This window comes from Aethalodelphis obliquidens, unplaced genomic scaffold (assembly GCF_003676395.1).
Source record: "Aethalodelphis obliquidens isolate GAN/ISIS:26980383/991018 unplaced genomic scaffold, ASM367639v1 scaffold13, whole genome shotgun sequence".
Taxonomy (NCBI): Eukaryota; Metazoa; Chordata; class Mammalia; order Artiodactyla; family Delphinidae; genus Aethalodelphis; species Aethalodelphis obliquidens.
The window spans coordinates 4225490-4246430 of NW_020837957.1; the positions used below are offsets into that span (position 1 = coordinate 4225490).

General features: G+C 38.9%; 1 protein-coding gene across 1 annotated transcript in view; it reads left to right on the plus strand.

Moving 5' to 3' along the window:
- Positions 1 to 20941, plus strand: part of SGIP1 (SH3GL interacting endocytic adaptor 1) — a 210727-nt gene that overhangs the window by 115144 nt on the left and 74642 nt on the right. The window contains exons 8-9 of the mRNA XM_027114000.1: positions 15298 to 15309; positions 20706 to 20717. Of these exons, the coding sequence (XP_026969801.1) occupies positions 15298 to 15309; positions 20706 to 20717 (24 nt within the window). The remainder of the gene's footprint in view (positions 1 to 15297; positions 15310 to 20705; positions 20718 to 20941) is intronic.

Genomic DNA, 20941 nt, shown 5'->3' on the forward strand with positions numbered 1-20941 from the left:
ACTATGGTTAGGGTCAACTAACATGATTGCTAATAGTAGTCAACCACAGCAAATGATATTTCAGGTAATTTTTAATCATACTCACTTGCCATCTTAAGATGTTTTCTTGAAAAAGGAGGCATAACATGTATTAGTTTTCTTTCCCTTCTGCCATGGAGGGTACAGATTTTAAATTCACATGTTGGTCTACAATATAGGTGATTTCTAGTAATAGGGGCATTTTAACTGTACACACTTTCACTTTTCAGTTAACATCTTTCAAATCATTTTTTACTTGCTAAATCATTTTTTATCAATTGTAAAAGTTTATTTCAATGCCTGAAACCAGTTTATATCCACTTCTCTATAGAGTGTAATAAACCTAGTGGTCATTTGAAAGCTACCAGGATAAGTGTAAGAAGGCAAGTTCATGGGGTTCAGTGAACAAATTTCTGTGAAAGAAAACTTATTAGAACGATCCCAGACATGTGTGGGATATATTTGCTGAAAGCTAGTTGACTCTTGGAAAGGGGAAGTCCCTTCTATCAAAACGAATATGCCTGCCCAAGTCATTCCTCCTACCAGATAATGAGGGTACAGCAAGGAGAGTGGTTGTCACTCTGAGCTCTTCCCAACACCAGTTTTTAAAGTGGTATATTGACATGACGTGGCTGAGACTGACAAAAAGATGTTAGGGAAACAATGTTAAAACTAGATGGAGACACCCAGAGAAGTAATCCCAGGGTTAGGCAATTCCTGCAGCCCTGCAGCCCCACAAACCAAGGGATCCCCCCCGCCACTACTGCCTCCACACTCCCAGCTGGTTCCCTCTAATGTGAGAACCTGGCTCTCTCATTACTATGATTGCCAAAGAGTTGTGATTTTTGACATTTACTGTAAGAAAATGAGCTGTGATTGTTGCTTTAGGGAAAGGTAGGCACGTTTCTGGATAAACATAAGTGTAAAGAGCGATTGGACTGGAAACATATTCTTGGCTTTAGAATCCATGCCCTCTTCTAGATAACCCATAACCAAATATAGGTGTATTTCACCAATGACATAGGTAGAACTTTATCTCCAGAACTGGATAAATAGAAAGAACCTTCTGAAATCCAGTTAGTGCCATGATAAAAATGAGGAATGCTTTGCACAGCTTTAGATGTTTCCATCCAAGCAATCAGACGTTCACACAGCTACACTTAATTCAGGTACAAAAAGAGAAATAGGACCTATACCAGTTAATGATATATCAGAATATTTCATTTAGGCTATGGTTCTTACGCTACAAAAGCATCAATTGTTACACTACTAGAAATAAAGAAAATTCCAAATGGTAAGCTATTCATAACAATGTCTTATGTTGAATTTCTGATTTCTATTTCTTTTTAAGAATTTTAAGATAAAGTTGTGTTTCACTTGTTCTTTTCATCTATCTGTGAATATGTATTAATGAATTGTAACCCATTTAATATCTCTTATCATGAATTGATTTTCATTTTATTTGGGTAGGTTTCCTATATACACATCATGGTCAAATGACTCGATAAATGAATGAAATGAATGAATGGATGGATGAATGTGTCATATATATCTATGTGTATATACAGTATAAACAAACCTATCTGAAAATTACTCCTCCCCAAAACAAAGCTTCAGCAACATAGAAAATCAGGGTTTTAGCTACTGGCAAAAATCCTACTCTACAGGCAAATGAACATAATTCCAGTCCAGATCTCACCTGGGTCCTTGATTTTTATATAGAAATCAAGTATAGTATGGACCAGGACAAAGCCAAGCACCAAAAAAGAAGACAGGAGGATGCAGAGGTCAACTCACAGGCAAAAGATGTTAATTTCTATTCTTATCATGTTGTGGTCTCCTAGTAAGATATCATGCTGATATGGTAAAGAAGGAAAATCACCCATGTTTCAATTGTTGATTTGGGATCTGTATGAGTTAGAATATTGGTAGAGCTGCTTTAACAGAAACCAAAATAGTCATGGCTTTAAAAAAATGGATGATTTATTTCTATCCCACAAAAGAGTCAAAGCTGGTAGGCAGTCCAGATGGGTAATAGAGTCTTGCTCCAGGGGTCATTCAAGAACCCAGGAACTTTCTGTATTATTGCTCTACCTTTTCAAGGATGCTGGTGCCTTACCATCACGAAACACCTCCATGTTCCAGCCTTGGGATGGAGGAAAGGGAAAATAAAAGGCAAGTGGTTTCTTTTAAGTGTTGAATTCAGAAGTTGTACCGATCACTGCCCCCCAGATCCCACTGGGCATAATTTAGTCATATGGCCATATTAGCTGGAAGGGAGTCTGGGAAATGTAGTTTTTGGCTGGATACACATATAACCAGCTAAAATTCAGGGTTCTGTTACTAAAAGATAAAGGAGTGAATGGATATTGGTAGATATTGACACAGTTTCTGTGCCACTATATCTTAAATAATCAGATAAATTTGGGGAGTTATTGGAAAATGGGATTTCCTCCCCATCTATCTTAAAATTATTCCCAGAACCTATTGAAACTAGGAAGTTTCCTTTTAGAGAATTCTAATCACTAATTTCTAAATACCAGTTATGTTATGCTATGTGTTAGCCAGCAGAAGGATGAAAAGAAACAAACTTAAGTAAAATACCAACTTATTTGGTTGATAGAGATGCCTCCAACAGTAATAGTGCTCCTTCTGTCTTACAACGTTCACTGCTTTTTGAGGAAGGCTGTTTCATTGTTGAAAGAAATTTATTAAACCCAGATGCTGTCTCTGTGTAACTTTTGTTCATGTTATAGTTGTGCTCTTTGGAGGATGAAAAAAGGACAGAGTCCCTCCTTTTCTCAACAGGTTTTCCGTGCAGCATGCTGACTCCAATTCCAAGTTTAGTGTGCAGGATGTTGCGCTCAATACCTGTGGGGTAGGGTGGGCAGAGGGAGAAGTTAAGCTGTTTTGCACATCCAACAACAGCCTAAGCTAATCTCATGGGGAACTTGTGAGCTAGAATGACCCTTCCGGGTTGTCCTGGATTTAGCTGAGATAGATAACCTTTATACAGCTAGTGCTCCAATATGGGCAGGCTAAGAAAGGGGCATGACCTTCGCCAAGGTGGCTCTCTGCAGCTGAGTCAGATCCTGAAGTGTTGACAGTTGAAGGCTGTCTGCCAATAGCACTCCTAACAGCTGTGGGAGAAACCCTTCTGAAGACAAATCTACATGGCATATTTTGGCACCTCTTGTTACCACATTCTTTTCCAAGTGCTTTCTGGCCATTTGTATAAATAATTTCTTCTAGAATCTCGGGTTAATAGGAGGTAGCCATATAATAATACCCAGGTCTGCCATGTTCTACCTATGTAACCTTAGATAAGTCCTATAATTCTTCTGAGCTTCTATTTCCTTTTCTGTAAAGTGAGGGTAATAATGGTCCTTATGGAATTTTTCTGTAGATTATGGTTGGTCTCTGGAAGAATCAAATCTTCTTTGACTTTCTGTTCCCTGTGCTTAGCACAGTACATGGCACACGTTGGGCATATAGATAGTTATTCAATAAATGAGTGAATGAAGAAATCACACAGAATATCCTAGTAACAGTACCTGATGTGTACATAGTACTTTGCAGTTGTTTGTTTCTTTATTACTGGTTGTATTGTTCAGGGTTCTCCAGAGAAACAGAACTAACAGGATATATGTATATATGTGTATAGATAGATGAGAGAGAGAGAGAGATGATGATGATAGATTTATTATAAGAAATTGGCTTCACGTGATTATGGAGGCTGAAAAGTCCCACAACATGCTGTCCACAAACTGGAGACCCAGGAAAGCTGGTGAAATAATTCAATCTGAGCCTCAACCCTGAGAACCAGAAGACTTGATGGTGCAAATTCCAGTCTGAGGGCAGAAGATGACAAGGTGTGTCCCAGCACAAACAATGAGGCAGAAAAGGGGGGTGAATTCCTCCTTTGTCCACCTCTTTTCTATTCAGACCCTCAATAGATTAGATAATGCTGACGTACATAGGGGAGGGTCACCAATTCAAATGCTAATCTTATGTGGAAACACCCTCACAACACACTCAGAAATAATGTTTAATCTGGGTACCTGACAGCCAATCAAGTTGACACATAAAATTAACCATCACACTAATATGTATGTATGTATGTATGTATTTATCTATATCTGTATATACATCATTTTTTAATCTAACTCTTGACCCTTTATTGAGAGTCATGGCTTTGCTCCCCCATTTCTAGTCCCCTGCCCTAAAAGCATTCTGTCTTTTCATATCCTGGATTATAATGTATCTGTATCTCAAGTCTTGAATTCAGTTATAGAGGTTTGGGCAGTCTCTTGCCTATCTTAGACTTTAATTTTGAACCAAATCTCCACCTTTTAGAGGAACTACTTTTAAATCAATTTTTTCCATACTGGACATTTGTGATTGATATTTCTTTAAACACAAATAGAAACTTTGTACTTAACCCCTGAAGGACCTAGCATACAGTGCCAGCTTATTTTACAGGAAAGATATTAGAATCTGATAGACCTGAACTCAACCTCTTGCAAACTTAGGCAAGTTTCTTAAACCTATTTGAGTCTCAGTTTCTTCATGTCTAAAATGGGAATAAATGAACACCTACCTTACACGGTAGTCCATCTCTTTCTGCTAATAAAATGTAAAGATCTTTCCTTTAAAGGAGAAGATGGAAGCAGAGATATGAGATAAAGAGTTCTGCTATCTGCTTCCCTTGATACCACACTCCTTACATTCAGGGTAGAAGCAAACCTCTATTATATCTTCCATGAGTGGTTTTGTCCTTAAAAAGTAAACATTTCTCAAAGGGGCTAAATAAATTAACGGGTGCAAGATTGGACTATAAGGAAATATGCCCTTATAAAAACAACAAAATGAAAATTCAATACACAATGGAATACCATTAATTCTCTTTAACATAATTTGAGGGAGATACAAATAGACACTTATTCCAACGATGTCACAATTACTCAAATAACTGGGCTCTGTCTCTTACCTGAGGTTGCTTTGCGCAAGTTACAAAACCTGAGTCATGGTTTCTTCATTAGTAGGTGAAGATAACTCCCATACCTACTTCACAGGGCTATTGTAAGGGTGGCGTGAGTTAATATAGAAAGCACTCAGATGCTACATTTAGGGATTATTTGATTGTTGTTACTAGAATTGTCTGCAGAGCCTGGGGCATATTTTTAAGAATATCATTAATGGTGATAAATCAGAAAACCCAAATGACCAAAAGTCATTTAGAGCCAAGACCAGTAATTACTCTGAGTATCAAACTGGGAAAATGTGTTAATAAAATAATTTATTTTGTGATGCCTGTGGATTGGTTTTGAAGCTCATTCCAGAAGCATTCCTGTTTTAGCATTCCTAATTTTGTTTTAACAAAATCCCTTGAATAAGTGTGGTGCTTCTTCAGGAGACCGTACTGAAAGCTAGCATTCCTAATGGGATCCTACATTGTGCATCCCCACCAAATTTATTTCATGGAGAAATGACATAATATTCCAGCCCTCTTCGAATCAATTCACCGAATATTTGGTAAGCACCTTCTGTGTAGCAGGCACTGAGAGCTAGCATCAGAAATATTGGACACACTTGGTCCAACCTTCGTGCTAACTAACTACAAGCTTATCAGAAAACAATGTATAGCTGATGTCACAAGCGGTACATAGAGGTTGAACTTCCCCTTGTGGTCCTGTCTTCACTCAGTCCTGATTGAATATGTGGGCCTATTCAGCTTCCCCTCTGGCCTCCATTTCACAGTCTCCTGACTTCCTCACCCCTCTCAGGATCTCAGAGGTAGACATCTCCGTTTCTTCCAGAACCCACAGGGACACATCTTCAGCGACATGCTTTGCTCCCTAGGTGCTTTGAATCTTGTGGCTCTCATAGCTTTCCTGGAATTGAAAAGACAGATGCTATATTTTAATTCTTGGTGCAATATCATCTTTTCCTTGTGTCATGAGCTGCCGTTGATTCCTTTACTTTTGTCCTTTGGTGAGTCGAGGATCACTGCTGACTTACCTTGAGAAGTTGTCCTTAACTAGAAGCATTTAGTTCTATACTGATTACAAATTTTTGCTCTGGGACAAGTCAGAACTAAGTTTGCATTCTGGCTCTGCACTCATTATCCACATGATCCTGGGTAAGTTACTTAAACCTTTAAGCCCCAGTCAAGGCTTAATCAGGTGTAAAATCATTTTAATAATACTATTCATCTCATAGTACCCTTATAAAAATTAAGGAAGTAGTGCATGTAAAGTAGTTAGTACTTTGTAAGTATATTTATGTAAGGCCCAAAGGAGTTGCTTAGTAAATGATAGCTATTTTTAATCAGAACAATGGAGTGTGTCTCATGGTGAGTACTCATAAACATCCTTAAGGTCAGAGACCACTTAGAGAACTTACGATGGCGATGGTGTTGCTGGTTGGCAGCTATGAAAACTTGCTTACTGATTGTGTTTCAGCTGCTTCACATATGTTCATTAATGTATCCACACAACCACCCTATGAGATAGGTACTATTATTACCCTCATTTTACAGATGAGAAAACTGAGGCATAGAAGAATTAATTAATTCACCCAAGATGTCACAGCTAGTAAGTGAAGTTGCTGAGATTTAAACTCAGAAGTTCTGGTTTCCAATTCAAAAATTTTACCCACTATATTATACTACTTTTGATGAAAGTTACTGTTTCTCTTTCCAGAGGAAAAAATTAAAATTTCAATAATCATACAAAACATTTTACAAATAATTTCTGATTACTCACAAACCCTTTGAAGGCTATCACTATAATGGTGCCTAAAGAGCCCATGTCACTCTACATACACTCTCTCCTGTGTTCCATGTGACAAGAGAGCAAGGCTGAGCTGATAGGTCAGTCAGGCTTAACTGCTTCTGTGTCACCTTTGTTTTAAATGTTAAAGAAAGACACCTTGTTTTTATATGACTCATATATTTCAGTTCCCCTAATCAATCAATCAGCAAGCATTTTTTATATGGATGGTTCATTATAATAATGGTTCATGTTTTACAAAAGCTGTCATGATCAGAAAGATGTAATGAGCCAGCTACACTGTTAAGTAGGCAGGGAGGTGGTGCTCACCTTATTTTACGGAAGACATCAACTCCAAAAGATCAAGAGGCAGCTGAAGTTTCGAGGGCCAGGACCTGAACTCCAGCATCTGCCTCCTTTCTGCCAAGTTAAAAACACAGTATATTAAAAAAAAAAAAAAACAAATAAAAACCACCACAGTATATTTTCTCATCTACATTGAATCAGGGTCTGTGATTCAATTATTTTTAAATTCCTCTCAACTTTAATACTCTGCTGTGCATATTCTGGCCCAAGAATCTCTACGGGAAGTGCTCTGTTTTAGGGGCAGGTTGATGATATAGCAAGGGGACCAAGAAAGAGAGCACTTCCTTGAAGCCCATTGGTTAAGTAGAGAGAACACAGGCTTTTGAGTCCGTATCTTATTATCTCTGTGTCCATGGGCAAGCTCCTTAACTCAGCATCTCAGTTCCCAAGTCTGTAAAATGGGAACAGTAATGCCTACCTTCTCAGGACTGATGTAAAGATGACATGAGATAATGTTGCAAAATGCCCACTTCGGTGCCTATCACCTAGGAAGGGGCTCTATAAGTATCAGTTCCCTTTTCAGCTCCATTCCTCTCTTCCTTAAGTTCAGAGACTTGTGGGAGGAAGAAAGAGAATAAAAATAGCGAGGGAGGACTTGAGCAAAGTCAAGGAGAAGAGGGTTGATAGAAATGATGAGAGAGTAGGAGTTGACCTAGCCTGGCATGTGTGCTACTGCCTCCTCTCTTTCCCCTGCAAAATTCAGTGATACAAGGAATTAAAGAATTTGACATGGAGTTATGAAGGGGCAATTAGTTTAATCTTGTTCCTGGAGATTTGCCATCCATAATGGAGTTATTTAATCAAAAAATCTGGGGAGGGAGAGATAGCTTTTAATTGAGGACAGTCTGGTGCTGTTTGCCTATTCCAGGTGCCCCCCCCCACCCCCAAATTAGCCTGCCAGCGAGCAAAATCCCTGAATTTGCTGCTGCTTGGTAACACCACCCCCTTTCCTGTCCTCACTTGGGCAGAAGGTTCAGCACCCCATTGAGTTCAGTATAAAACAAAGAGTCATCGGTGAGGGAGGAGAGCTCCAGTCTCCTACACACTGGCATTCACTCCTGGTAGAAACTCAGCACGGTGCAAGGGGAAGGTAAAGATTGCATGCATTCTGATGCTAAGCGCTCAGCCCAGACCTCCAGTGCAACGAGTTGGAGGCGAGAGGCTCAGCTTGGCTTCAACGCATCAAACATGATTTGGGTTGGGATTAGATCAGGGATGTCAAGCATGAAGCATATAAACTGCCACTCCCCTTCCAAACCCTCAGCAGACATTGCGACTAGATCCCACATCCCAGGCGTAGTCTGAGAAGCCCCCTCTAGACAGAGCTGCAAGCAGCCTGGCCAAAATCTTCTGGAGTTGGCACATGAGATGTATCTCTTTTTTTCCAGGCTTTATAGAGAAGGATAGATGGGGAGATGGGTGGGATCTTCCTTTTTCAAAATATATTCTTCTCTTTCCTGCATTATAGTAAGCCGTGCGACTTACTCGCAGAAGAATTTGTTTCATATCTGATATGTGTATGTTCTTTCCTTCATTACTAATTATTTTTCCTTAGGGAATTCTCTGTTGCTTCCATTCCCTGACATTTAAAATTAAAATATCATTTTTCCAAACCCTTATGCCCAGCCTACGATGGTAAGAAGAAATCCCTGAGCTGTTGTAGGTTCTGATCTCCTTGAAAATGAGCAGAATATTAATTCAATCTGGATTGCCTCTGTTATTATTTCTCCAACTAATACTGGTTGTACCCTCTGAGTACCTGGTATTTTGCTTCCCTTTGTGAGATGTAAGAGTTAGAGTTTCCTTGCATAACTGCAGATTCTTTCATTGTGTTCTTCTATCTCAGACAACCTAATCTGATTGGGGGTTCCAGAAACATGAACACCAGGGTCAGAGACCTTAAGCCTCAATTTCTGTTACCAACTTAAAATCTAATTGAATGAAACAATAGACTTACAATATTGACACACATAAAAATGTTAGGATGTCCTCAACCAGAGGTAGCAAATTCTTGAATCATATGCTTTTAATCTTTTAATTACAAGGCTAATTGTAATCCAAAAGGCTAATTTTTCTATCTTTAAGGTCTTCTGCTTTGGTTGTGTTAGTCCTACCAGTGTAGAGTTGAATTTAAAACCATTTTTATTAGCTAATGGTGTATTCGGGATAGAATGGGCCCTGTAAAGAAGCAATCATTTTGGAAAATAAGTTTGTAACAGAAACATAACTTGTGAACAATTCAGCAAGTGTTGGGTTAATGACAACTCATCCTGCACCCAGAAGTTATAGGTTCTTACTCCTGCCTTAATGGGGCCTTTCCTCTAGAGTCTAGGACATTGAATGGCATGTAATAGGTACTTAGAAAATACCTGTTGGCTGGGAATTCCTTGGCAGTCCAGTAGGCGCTTTCACTGCCAGGGCCCCGGTTCAGTCCCTGGTTGGGGAGCTAAGATCTCACAAGCCACGCGGTGCAGCCAATAACAAAACAAAACAAAACAAAATTTGTTGGTTGATTGAACAGAAGGGTGCTCTTCACTGTGGGAAGTTTACGGAACTTGGTGTTTCACTGGGATATAAGACAACTTATATCCCTCGCATTATTTTGTAAAGAGAGAAAATTTTTTATCTTTTCCCCTTCAATTCAACCAAGTTTTTCTTCGTTATCAGATGGATGATCAGTATGAACAATAACTGTTCTTCTCTCATAGGAGTTATCTGTAGGTTCTTTTCTAAAGTTTATTAATGTGTCCTTTTCTGAGGCTGCCAGTTTTTTGTCATAATTCTCTTCCCCTAATCCCATACATCCTAATGAGATGTCTGCTTTCTCATCTCAGATTTCAGTCACTTAGTGGTCCATGACCTTGAGAATAAAGGGTAGATACTTTATTATCTTTTCACACTGTTATATTTATTTTTATACTAAAGAGTTCCTATAAATGTATGAATAATAGTATAAAAATAAGTATAACAGTATAAGAAAAAAGGATCTATCCCTTTGTTCTTTAAAGGAGAATTTTTTTTCTTTTTGTGCCAGAAATAATCTACAGCAATGTATGTACTTTTTCATTGTTTTAGAAAAAAAAAATCTTAGAGTGCAAATCACCCATATTAATTATGTCAGAAAATGTTTCCTCAAAGACTGGGGGAAATTTCATTTCTAAACAGAATGAAGGTGAAGTTTCCTTCTGTCTCTTATATTATCTAAAGGACAGCCACTAACTGGACCTTAAGAACTACTGTTTCAAATCAGCCACCAGCACAGCTGTGGTACAGAGCTGTGCACGCCAGTCTGAGCTACTTGTCCTGAAGTGGCCAACACAGAGGGAAGGCAACATGGACTGGTCTCATTCTGTTTTGCCCAGTTGAAACTCTCTTTCTACCTCCCAGCCTGTGTGAAGCCCATCTTTATTTTATTTTATTTTTAGCATGGTACATGGGGAATCAAAAGAAGCTTCCAAACAGTAGTGAAAAACAACAACATATGTCACATCCAGGCATTTTCTGGTCTTGTTTCATCTGTTTCATCAATGCCTCTTCTCAGCAACCAAGAGTGACTAAACGTCCATGCTGAGAACTCCTGATTGGGAGCAGAGCGAAGCCAATCTTCACATTGGCCTTCAAGACCCTCGCGGTGGGAACACCACGACCCCAGACTAACACCTGCCACTCTTCCTTCTCACAGCACCCCTCCCAGCTCCCTGGCTGTGCCCTCTTCCTCTAGATACTGGCACTGCCACCTCCCTCTCAGCTTCCGATGCTTGTTCAAGTCACCTTCTCAATGAGGCCTCTCCTGACCATCTTATTTAAAATCACAAAACTCTCTACCCTGGTATTCCCAAACCCTTACATTTTTTCTACTTTTTTAAAATTGCATTTATCATCTTCTAAAATACTAAATACTTTGCTTACTTATTATATTTATTATTTATTATCTATTTCCTCCCCTGCCCCCCCAAAAAGCTCATTGAAGTTTTTTGTTTGTTGTTCCTATGGTTTTGTTCACCAAGGTACCAAGAATAGTGTCTGGTCTTTATTAGGTACCCAATAAATATCAGTTAATGGTTTAATAAATGAATAAATAATCCTTTTCCTCCTTGTGAATACCCGACTATTCATACATAACTAATAGGAAGTGGTTATATCTATAAAAAATCTCATTAGCTAAAATATAGACTCAAAATATAGCTATCCTATTTTTAAGGTTAAACAATTGTGGACTCTTAAAAAGCTTCTAAATTAGATCTGGCTTTTTGTGTCTTGATCCCACTCTGTGAAACTTGATGCCAAAAATTCCCATGGCAGCTCAGTTCCTTGTTCAGAGGACAGGGGTGTATTTAGAGCACAAAATCTCCATGTAAGGATCATTGAAACTCTGGTGTATATTTTCTCTATTCACCTCAGTTAGCTTTGGTCTGGGTCTCCAACAGAATTCAGTTTTAAATGCTGCAGATTTCATGCAGAATGAAGGCTTCAACAAGCCCTAACTTGAATGACTACTTGCATTAGAAAGTGATTTAGGATAGTGCAGCCAGAGAGAGACTCCATCCGCAGAGGGCAGGGGTCTGTGTGCTCCTTGGAAAGCTTCCTGGATCATAAGGATGAGCTACCTTTCAACAAGGCTTGCAAATTGGAGAATTATATTATCTCAGGCCATAGGACAGGAACATCCCTGCACTTAGAGACAGTGGTTATATTTTAGGTATATATATTGTTCAATCCAAAAATTCACTGACTTTGTTTCTGTGAACACGAGTACCTGGAGGTATACATGTCTTTTTGGTTTCTTTTATTATCTTTTCCATAATTAAAAATCACTCTGATGCTATTAGTTCATTTTAAATCAAGAAATATCTTTGCTTTCCCCAAAGGAGAATTGTCTTGTCATGTTTTATCTTTGGTTGTTTAACATTCTGAAGAAACCCTTAAGCCAAACGGCCATAGCCTAGGTGTTGATAGCTGCTAACGATTAAAACAACATATTGAATAAAGATGGTTTAATCATCATCTAGCCTGGAGTGGGCAGGAGGGGAGGGCACTTATCACTCATGTGTTCATGTTTATTCTTCTGATTCTAATTTAATAAAATGAACTTAATTCTAGAAAGAGGCTGAGAAATTTACCTATATAATCAGAGTTTAATTCTAAGATCTGACACCATGCCTAAAAATACAAGCTCACTCTCTGAAAAGTTCATTCCCTGTGACCTGCTATGATAGACAGGCATGACCTATTTAACTCCTTCCATTGGAAAACTCCAAGATTATTTTCCAGGCTCTGTGATCTGCAAGCTATTAGCTCTGCTGTTTCTAAATCCCAGTGCTGATAAGGGCCAGGGGAATTGGGTTGTGCCATGAGCCCACCCCTGCCCAGGCTTTCTGGAGTTAGACAAGCTGGGATCTAGTCCCACTCTCATCCTTTGTAACCGCGTGACCTTGGAACGCAACTGACCTTCCTTTTCCTCACTGGTAAATTAGAAATTATAATGACACCAACCTCATAAGGTAAAACAATAATAGTAAATTCTCAGTGAATTTTATCTGTCACTATCATCCCTATCTTTTAATCCTCACAACTGTTCTATAAGATAGCAATCATCCCTCCTTTACAAACTATGGAACTGAGGAACAGTACGTCTTGCGCAAAAGCAAGCAGAAAATAAGGGGTTAAGCTAATTTGAATACATAAAAACTTTTGCACCTCCTTCCATGACAACTTCTTTGAAGCTATTTGATTTTAACCCCAAAATTCTTTCTGTTTGTAAATCGAGGACCTGGACCTTTAGCATTTTCATTTTTCTGTGCTACTTCGCAAGGGTCTGGGTCTGAAAGCAGCACCTAGGATGTGGGCCCTATCTTGAGCCTCAGTTATGCTGAAACACTCGTTTTCTTTTTGCTATAGGAGAGCACTGAGAGCTGGTCACATAGCTGTACACCAGTGTTTGTGCAAAGCTGTGCCAATTCCTTGGAGCCTTGGTAACACATATCAGCCCCTGAGGTCACTAATGGGCAGAAAGATCAACAGTTAAATAGGAGCTAAGTGACACATTTATAGGAGCTGGTGAAGGAACCATTACAACTGGGGCCATATCCCTTGGGCTATATATTATATACAATTCAGCCTTATTTCAGAGAGCAATTCATCTTTCTATATTTTCTTTTTCTTTTTTTTGCGGTACGCGGGCCTCTCACTGCTGTGGCCTCTCTCATTGCGGAGCACAGGCTCCGGACGCGCAGGCTCAGCGGCCATGGCTCACGGGCCCAGCCGCTCTGCAGCATGTGGGATCTTCCCGGACTGGGGCACAAATCCGTGTCCCCTGCATCGGCAGGCGGACTCTCAACCACTGGGTCACCAGGGAAGCCCCCCATCTTTCTATATTTTAAAAGACACTATGCTTCAAACATTTGTATAATGTTTTAATGACCACAAAAATAAAATTCATAGACATGCTTTGAGTGCCTACTGTGTGACTTGCACTCTGTTTGGGGCTAGACAGAGGTTATTCATAACCATTACTGGGAGCTAATAATCGAATGGAGACATCTAAATAATGCAGAACAAAATAAGAACTGCAAAAATATATACTACCCGTTTGTACCTCTGTTTTCTCTGAGGCTAATAAATGCCGGGGAACAATTTATTCTAATTGGAAAGGCCCTTGGGGAAGGCCCTCATAGAGGAAATGTTACTGGCCCTGAAGAATAAGTAAGATGGTAATTGAGAGGGAGGGAAAAGGCATCAAGGCTGAAGAAGCAGCTTGAGCAGAAGGCAGGGAAGTGTGAGTGTACTACAAGTTCAGGAGACGAGAAGGAGTGTCTGCAGCTAAGTGTAGCCTTCATACAGACAACAGTGGAAGACGAGGGAGTGAAGGTAAGATGAAGCCCACCACAAAGGCATTAAATTACAGAATGGAGGTTGCATTCTATTTTCTGAATAATAGAGCAGTTTTTGCAGGGCAGAGTAATACATTGACTTCAGTATTTTTAGAAAATAATTCTAGGGATGGTACAAAGGATGGATTTAGGAGATGAAATATGGAGGAGCTTGGTGGAGTACTACTGTCGGCAAGAAATGAAGCCCTCATTAAGGCAGCTGTGGAGGAAAGAAAAGAGCATTCCCAGGGGCCAGGGACCACTCACCAGGAAAATAATTTGTCATTGCCCAATGCGGGGTGGGGACAAATGAAGGATGGGATGGAAAAACTGATGGTTCTAGCCAGAGTATCTTGGGAGAAGATACTAGGTACCAGGTTCCCTGACAAGATTAGAATTTTGGGAAAATCTCACATTTTAGTTTCATGCTTGGCTGCAACGCATTCATGGAATTTTCCCGCTCCTTTCAATATTACAAAGCATAATTCTCTATTTTGAAAGTACAAATCTATTTGATAAAAGTAAACCATTCAAAAGAGAGCTTAGAATGTGCTCAAATGGCGACCACACCTATGTCCTCTAGCACTTGAACTTGGACAGGAGGCAAAACTACCTCAACCCGTCTTAGGTTTTCAGCTGGGACTCTTCAGCAAAAAGACAGAATTAACAAGAGGAAAATGAACATAAGTTTATTAACATGTCTATTCCTGTATACCTGGCAAACACTCAGGAAAATTGAGCAACTCGAAGAGGTGTCTTCAGAATTCAGGATTAAATACCGTCTTAACAGGGAAAAGGGAGAGGGATGGAGGCTTCTTAAGGGAGAGTAATTTAGGGAAGATGAATGGACCCTTGGAAGCATAGATGGGAGATATGATAGTTTGTGACAGAGTTTGTCTGGGTATGGTGTTGATTTCTGGTCTCCACTCCTATGTTGAGTCAGTCCTTCCTGGTTGGTGAAACCCTTATGACAATTGGAAGATTTATGTTTAGGCAGATTAGGGTTGTTCATAGAAAGTCTCTCCTGATTTTGCTGCTTTCAAGTGCCTACAGCTCAAAACAATCAGCATGGCCAAGCAGCATGTTTTGGGGTGGTATAAAGCTGGCAGCCTGGGTATGACTATATCAGACATCCACAGGAGCATTTATAAAAGCCATGCCTTAGAGAGCTGCTTTAAGTAAGGTTATTCTGAGCCTTGAGTGGTATCTTCTTGAATATTTTACCTCTTTCATTTTCTCTTTATTTTTCCTCCTCATGCCTACGCTTTTAGAGGAAAAGTCCGGTAAGAAACAACAAATCCTTTCTACATCTTGGCCAAACATTGTTTATTCTGTTCATTTTCATCATCTGCATGTCTAATGACTGACTGTGTTTAACACCTAAACAAGATTCTGAATTTTAAAAACAAACCTTTGTGAACCAGGACACAGTCTAATTATGCCCCATGGGGATAAAGGGAAGCTGGTTGCTAAGTGATTTTCCAAACCTGTTATTAAGGGCCACAGGGTAATTTTGTAAAGATTCACCTCTGCCTCAATCACAGGCATATGTTTAAATATTTTAGTATTAAGTTTCATTTATTGCAGCTTCCACTTGGGTTAGTCAAGCTACATATATTTACCATGAGCTAGGCAAACATTTCTTTGTTAAATTTTCTTTGAATGTACAACATGATAGCATCCTGAGTGATGCTTGTGAAGCTGGCCTAGAAAAGGGAAGTTCTCTTGTTTTCTTCTTTTTTTTTTTTTCAATTAATCAGAAAAATTATCCCCTTCTGAAGTTGTCAGAGACAGAAAAAGAAGATCTTTATAAAGTGCAAAACACCTCTTACATTGTCCTTTTAAACACCAGGGTGATTTTCAGTGGCAGTACAGATCTGTTAGGGTGTACCTACATCTTTTTTTTTTTTTTTTTTAAGAGCAGCAATGAAACAAATCTACCAAAAAAAAAAAAAAAAAAAAAGCACTGTTCTTGTCTCAGCTGCCTAATTTATGGGAACAGGATGCTAATGCGTGGCTGACACACGTGACCTCTCCAGTGGAAAATATGAAAATATTGTGTTTCCATGTTAACACACACCGAGAAGTAGTTGGTTGTCTGTTGACCTCACCTAAGTGGATGCTGTAATTATTGCTAAACCTCCCATCCTGCCCATTGACCCAAGCCTGGCAGTCTCTGTACCACATGCAGGAAATGTACTGGTAACAATTTCATGTGATTTTTTGAGGAAGGAAGAGCAGAAGACACAGGAAGAACAAAAGACAGAATCAAAATATTACAATTTGTCAAAATATGGACCCAATGACATTGCTTCCAACAATAAAATTAGTACAATTGTAACTATTACTATTACTAAATTGAATGGCCCACTTCTGTGTAACTGCGAGTCAACTCTGGGTCTCATGCTATGTGACATACATATCGTTGGTGCGCTTCAGCAACCTTTCTTTGTATTGCCAACTATAAATTGGTACTTTCCATCTACCTCTACAAGGATTAAATTATGAGCCACTGCAGCTGCTGACCTTCAACACTCCCTGAAAGGAGTTCAGGGTGGAGATCAGGAATGAGGCAATCTGTGCTCTGGGAAAAACTGGCAGAACTTCAGATGGTTAGATATTTTCAGGAGAAGATTTTATGAGCCCAACTGTTGCATCTCTTCATATATAGAAAAGCACTAAAATCCTTCATGGTGATGGCTGCTCCTCATGACTAGCAGCAACCTTCTGCAAAAACTATGTGCCTGACTGCATGTACTCCCCCTTCACCAAAATCACATGTATACTGACCTGCCCCCCTACCTCTTTGGAGCAGTTTCTCAGAGCTATCGGAAATGCTGTCTCCCAGGCTATAGTCCTCACTTTGCCCCAAATAAAACTTAACTCACAACTCTCGCGTTGTGCTTTTTTTTCTTCAGTCAACAGTATTTTGCCCATTTCATTTATTCTCTTTGACCCTGAATCTTTCTCTGAATTATCCAGATTTGACCACTTCAAATATTGACAGGACTACGTAGTCTGAAATTTATCCTTGGTGCTTTAAAAACTCTTTGTTCCTCATTGGTTTTCCTCCTGTTGTTCTTACAGCAATTTCAACTACAAGTACTCCTTTGCATTGTTAGCTGTGCCTCTAAGGATGAGTCCTTCTCCTGCTCCCCTGCCTCGTTTTTCTTTGGCAATGCCCACGTTGTTGCTGTTCAAACCAGTCAACTTTTAGTGATATCTTGGTTAGTAATAGGCTCTTCGTGTCTCTTCCTAAATGGAATTTCGGAAGATCATCTCTACCAAGTCCTATTGGATCTGGCAGGCATTCACAGTCATCTGACTTGTAATAGATATGGGAACAAATTTAAATATAGACAAACACAAAAGTTGGCGGGGGTGGGGACATCAAATAGGTGCTTGCCAGAGAGGTTATCTTCACCCTGAAGCATTTGAAAGCAAACAAGAAACTGGTTAGGACCATAATAATAAACATAATCATCATATATTCTAATTCTTTCCTAGAAAATTCATTACCATGAATGACTGAATTTGCTATGACTAGACTGTATAAAAATAATATTTGTTGGGTGCTTTGTGGCTTTACACGTATTTTCCTCTGTTTCCCTATAGCACTGAATTTTAGCAAATGAGGATGTTGTAAAGCTTCAAAACCTGAGGTTGGTTATTTAGTGACTTTGACAAGCCGGACAGATTGTGTTTGGTTACTTCTTTTTATAAATATCTTAAAAGACTTACCCGCATTGGCAAAGACTAAGTTAGCCTACTTAGCTGAATTTAAATTAATCCTTTTGTGCAGAAAAATAACAAAACAAAGCTCGTGTGGGTAAGGACACTGTGGGTGCTGTGAGGACATTTACTGAAGTAAATGTAAATTTTCTTTTAGGAAGGCATATTCATATAGCCAAGTATATAAATTTTAGAAATGCAAAATGTTCTGACCGAAGATCTTCATTCTAGTGACCAAATCATACCCACTTTGAAAATAGCCTCAAAATACAAGCTAAGACTGATCTCTAAGTTGAACATCAAGATAAAAATAGAGGGGAAAATAAAATGTTTTTCAATACCTTCTCCAGAATGCATCAGAAGGTCAAGAGAAGTCAAGGAATTGAGCAATTAATGTTTAATTAGGAACACAAGAAATTTGTTCAGAAAACAAATAGACCAATTGCAAAATCCCTGTTTGAGTAATCAGGTGAAATAATAATAACAGTAGATTAAAAAAAAACTTGCTGAGAGCTTATTATGTGTGATACAAATGTCTGCAATCAGAGACAAATTGGCCACCTGCAGATTCTGAACAACTGAATAGATGTTTTGTTTGGTCGTGCAGTTAAAAACAATTTTAATGCCATTTAAAAGCCAGAATCTTTGAAGTTAAAAAAAAATCAAGATATGCGTCTTCTCTGACAACTCTGAAGATCTGGCAGCATTAGGCCCATATTTTTGTGCTGCAAGCATGGGGCCCCTGAGTTGTGGCCATTTCACCAAAGCTTTGTGAAACTCTCATTCCCTCGTGCACAGCACCCCTGCTCCTTGCCCTGCAAGCTTTTGAGTTTGTGATTTAACATGGAGAGTGTTCAGCTTACAGAATATATCAAGATCAGATACTGAATGTTTCCTTCCGCCTTTGAAGCAAATTCTGTACATTGGTAGAACAAAGATAGAATGCTAAAGGCCTCAAAGTCCTGGGAAATGACAGGAGAAAGAGTAAAATAAAACTTTTAAAAGGAAATGCTCTCCCCTCCTGGCGGATAATGATTTTGCTGTCCGTGTTCAGCAGAACCTACAACTGCTTTATGCTCCTTAATGGTGATAATTAGTGTATAGAAAGCCCTTCAATTTGACTTCTGGAATTCCTTTTATTTTGCAGGTTTCAGATCACTTTTAATTGTGAACCTTGAGGTTTTCTGGGTCTGACCTTTCTATAGCTTTTAGCTGGGTCTTCTGGCTTTTGGTTAATAAGCATGTGACTACATGAATTTCAACAGATGTTCCTTGATGTTCCTTTTTTTCATGTTATCTTTTACTAGAAAAAATACAAACAGGAACTATTGATTAAAATATATAGGTTTTTAATTCACTGGACTTAATTTGGGTGAATTTATATAATTGAAATTATTTTGAACAGTGTTGTTCTCTATAATCTTAACAAAGTTTATTGAATTTAAGGTTCTGCCTCTATATGGTTGCAATACACATTTTGCATTATTTCTCATAATCATCTTGGGGTAAATTGTGTCAGTTTTAATCCCCTCTTTACTGTATTTTATGCTGCTTTTAAGAAGGAAATGTTTGACATGCAATTAAAGCAAAATCATAAATGCCCACATCTTCTTTAGTGAAGAACTTTAGCCTGGTCATTAAAGAATTATAAAGTCTAAATATATAAAAGAGTGCTTGGATTTCTCTCAAAACACAGTATGAATTCGTCAGTAAAAGAATGTAAGCCCAGAAATACATATTAACGTGTCCTTTTTCTAATTTCATTTAAATTGCATCCATGCATATAGACAGATTTATAAGAAAGATGGGATCCGTATGGAACAGAACTGGAAAAATATGGCAAATAATAATATCTAAAATATTACAAGTAAAATCGACTGGAGTAGGTATAAAAGACTATAGGTTTTTATTTCTTGTCTATGTTATGGAGAGTAGAATCATCTTTTTCATTTAAGCAACCTGCTAGATACTTTTGTGTTTGTGCTTCTTGCTTGGATTTTGGAATTTGGCTGGTACTGGGTCCCAGGTAGCCTCTGGTGAATTCACAAGCTAGCCCATATCCTGAAAGAGAAACTGAGCAACAGCTCTTTCCCTACTCACATCATAGTCACTCTTGTTACTACAGAAAAATCCCAAAGAGGGAGAGCAACCAGAGATTGTTGGGGTAAATTGATAGCAGCCATGATCAAGGTTTGAGGAGTGAAAGAAAAAAGTCGTAGGTCAGCATTTTGTGTTTTTCCAGGCATCATCTGGTCCACCAGTGTTTTATTGGTGCTGGACAATTTTCATCATTCACACCTGTGCTTGTCAGGAGCTTCTTATCTTCCCCACCACATTCTACCCATTGGGTGAGGCTGCCCAAATCACACCAGGCCAAGAACATATACTTTAAAAAAGTCCTCATCCGCACTCATTCCACAGAACACTAAAGAGAAGAGCCAGGCAAAGGAGAGGTGTCTCTAATCCTGCTCTCTGATTTTTGGAGGCTCCGATTAAAGCCTGAATTATGTGGGAAATGCATCGTGTCTATGATGTTTGTTAACACCCTTTTGTGTGGGGAAACAGTTTTCTCTGTACTACCCAGTTTCTAAAACTCCCCTCCTCAAACAATATGAAGAAAAACTCCGTTTGACAAGACATTTAAATCTATCAGTAAAATTTTCTTGTATGTTTCTGCTTTGTCTGTATGTACACATAACTGAAACCAGTACATCCTCATTAGCAAAGCTATATTATGCAATGGATAGATTCTCCTTAAGGTTCTCCAAAACCTCATTATGGTTTAAATAAGCCACAAACACAATGACTGCCTGTCTTCCTTTGGCCTGATTACCTGGAGTGTGTGTTTAGTTAGCTGTTTATGAAATCTTCTATTACCCAAGCCTGTTGACTGATCCATCATTCTCTGACTAGGTGTCTGTTCTCTCTTCCTTTTTGCTGATCACAGAGGCGCAGTCCGGTAAGAATCCTCAACATTTTTACCTTAAACATGTATAGAGATAATTCTTGCCTAGGCAAGGTGGCCAGGTTGGCTTCTTGTTAAATTTATGATAACCCAGTATGAACGAGGCAGATGAATTAGGTTTAGTGGCTGAAAGTCTCTGGTCTTATATGTGTCAAGAGCATGTTTTAGGATCATCAGAGCACTTTTCCATAACAAATTAAACTAATACATAGGTACCC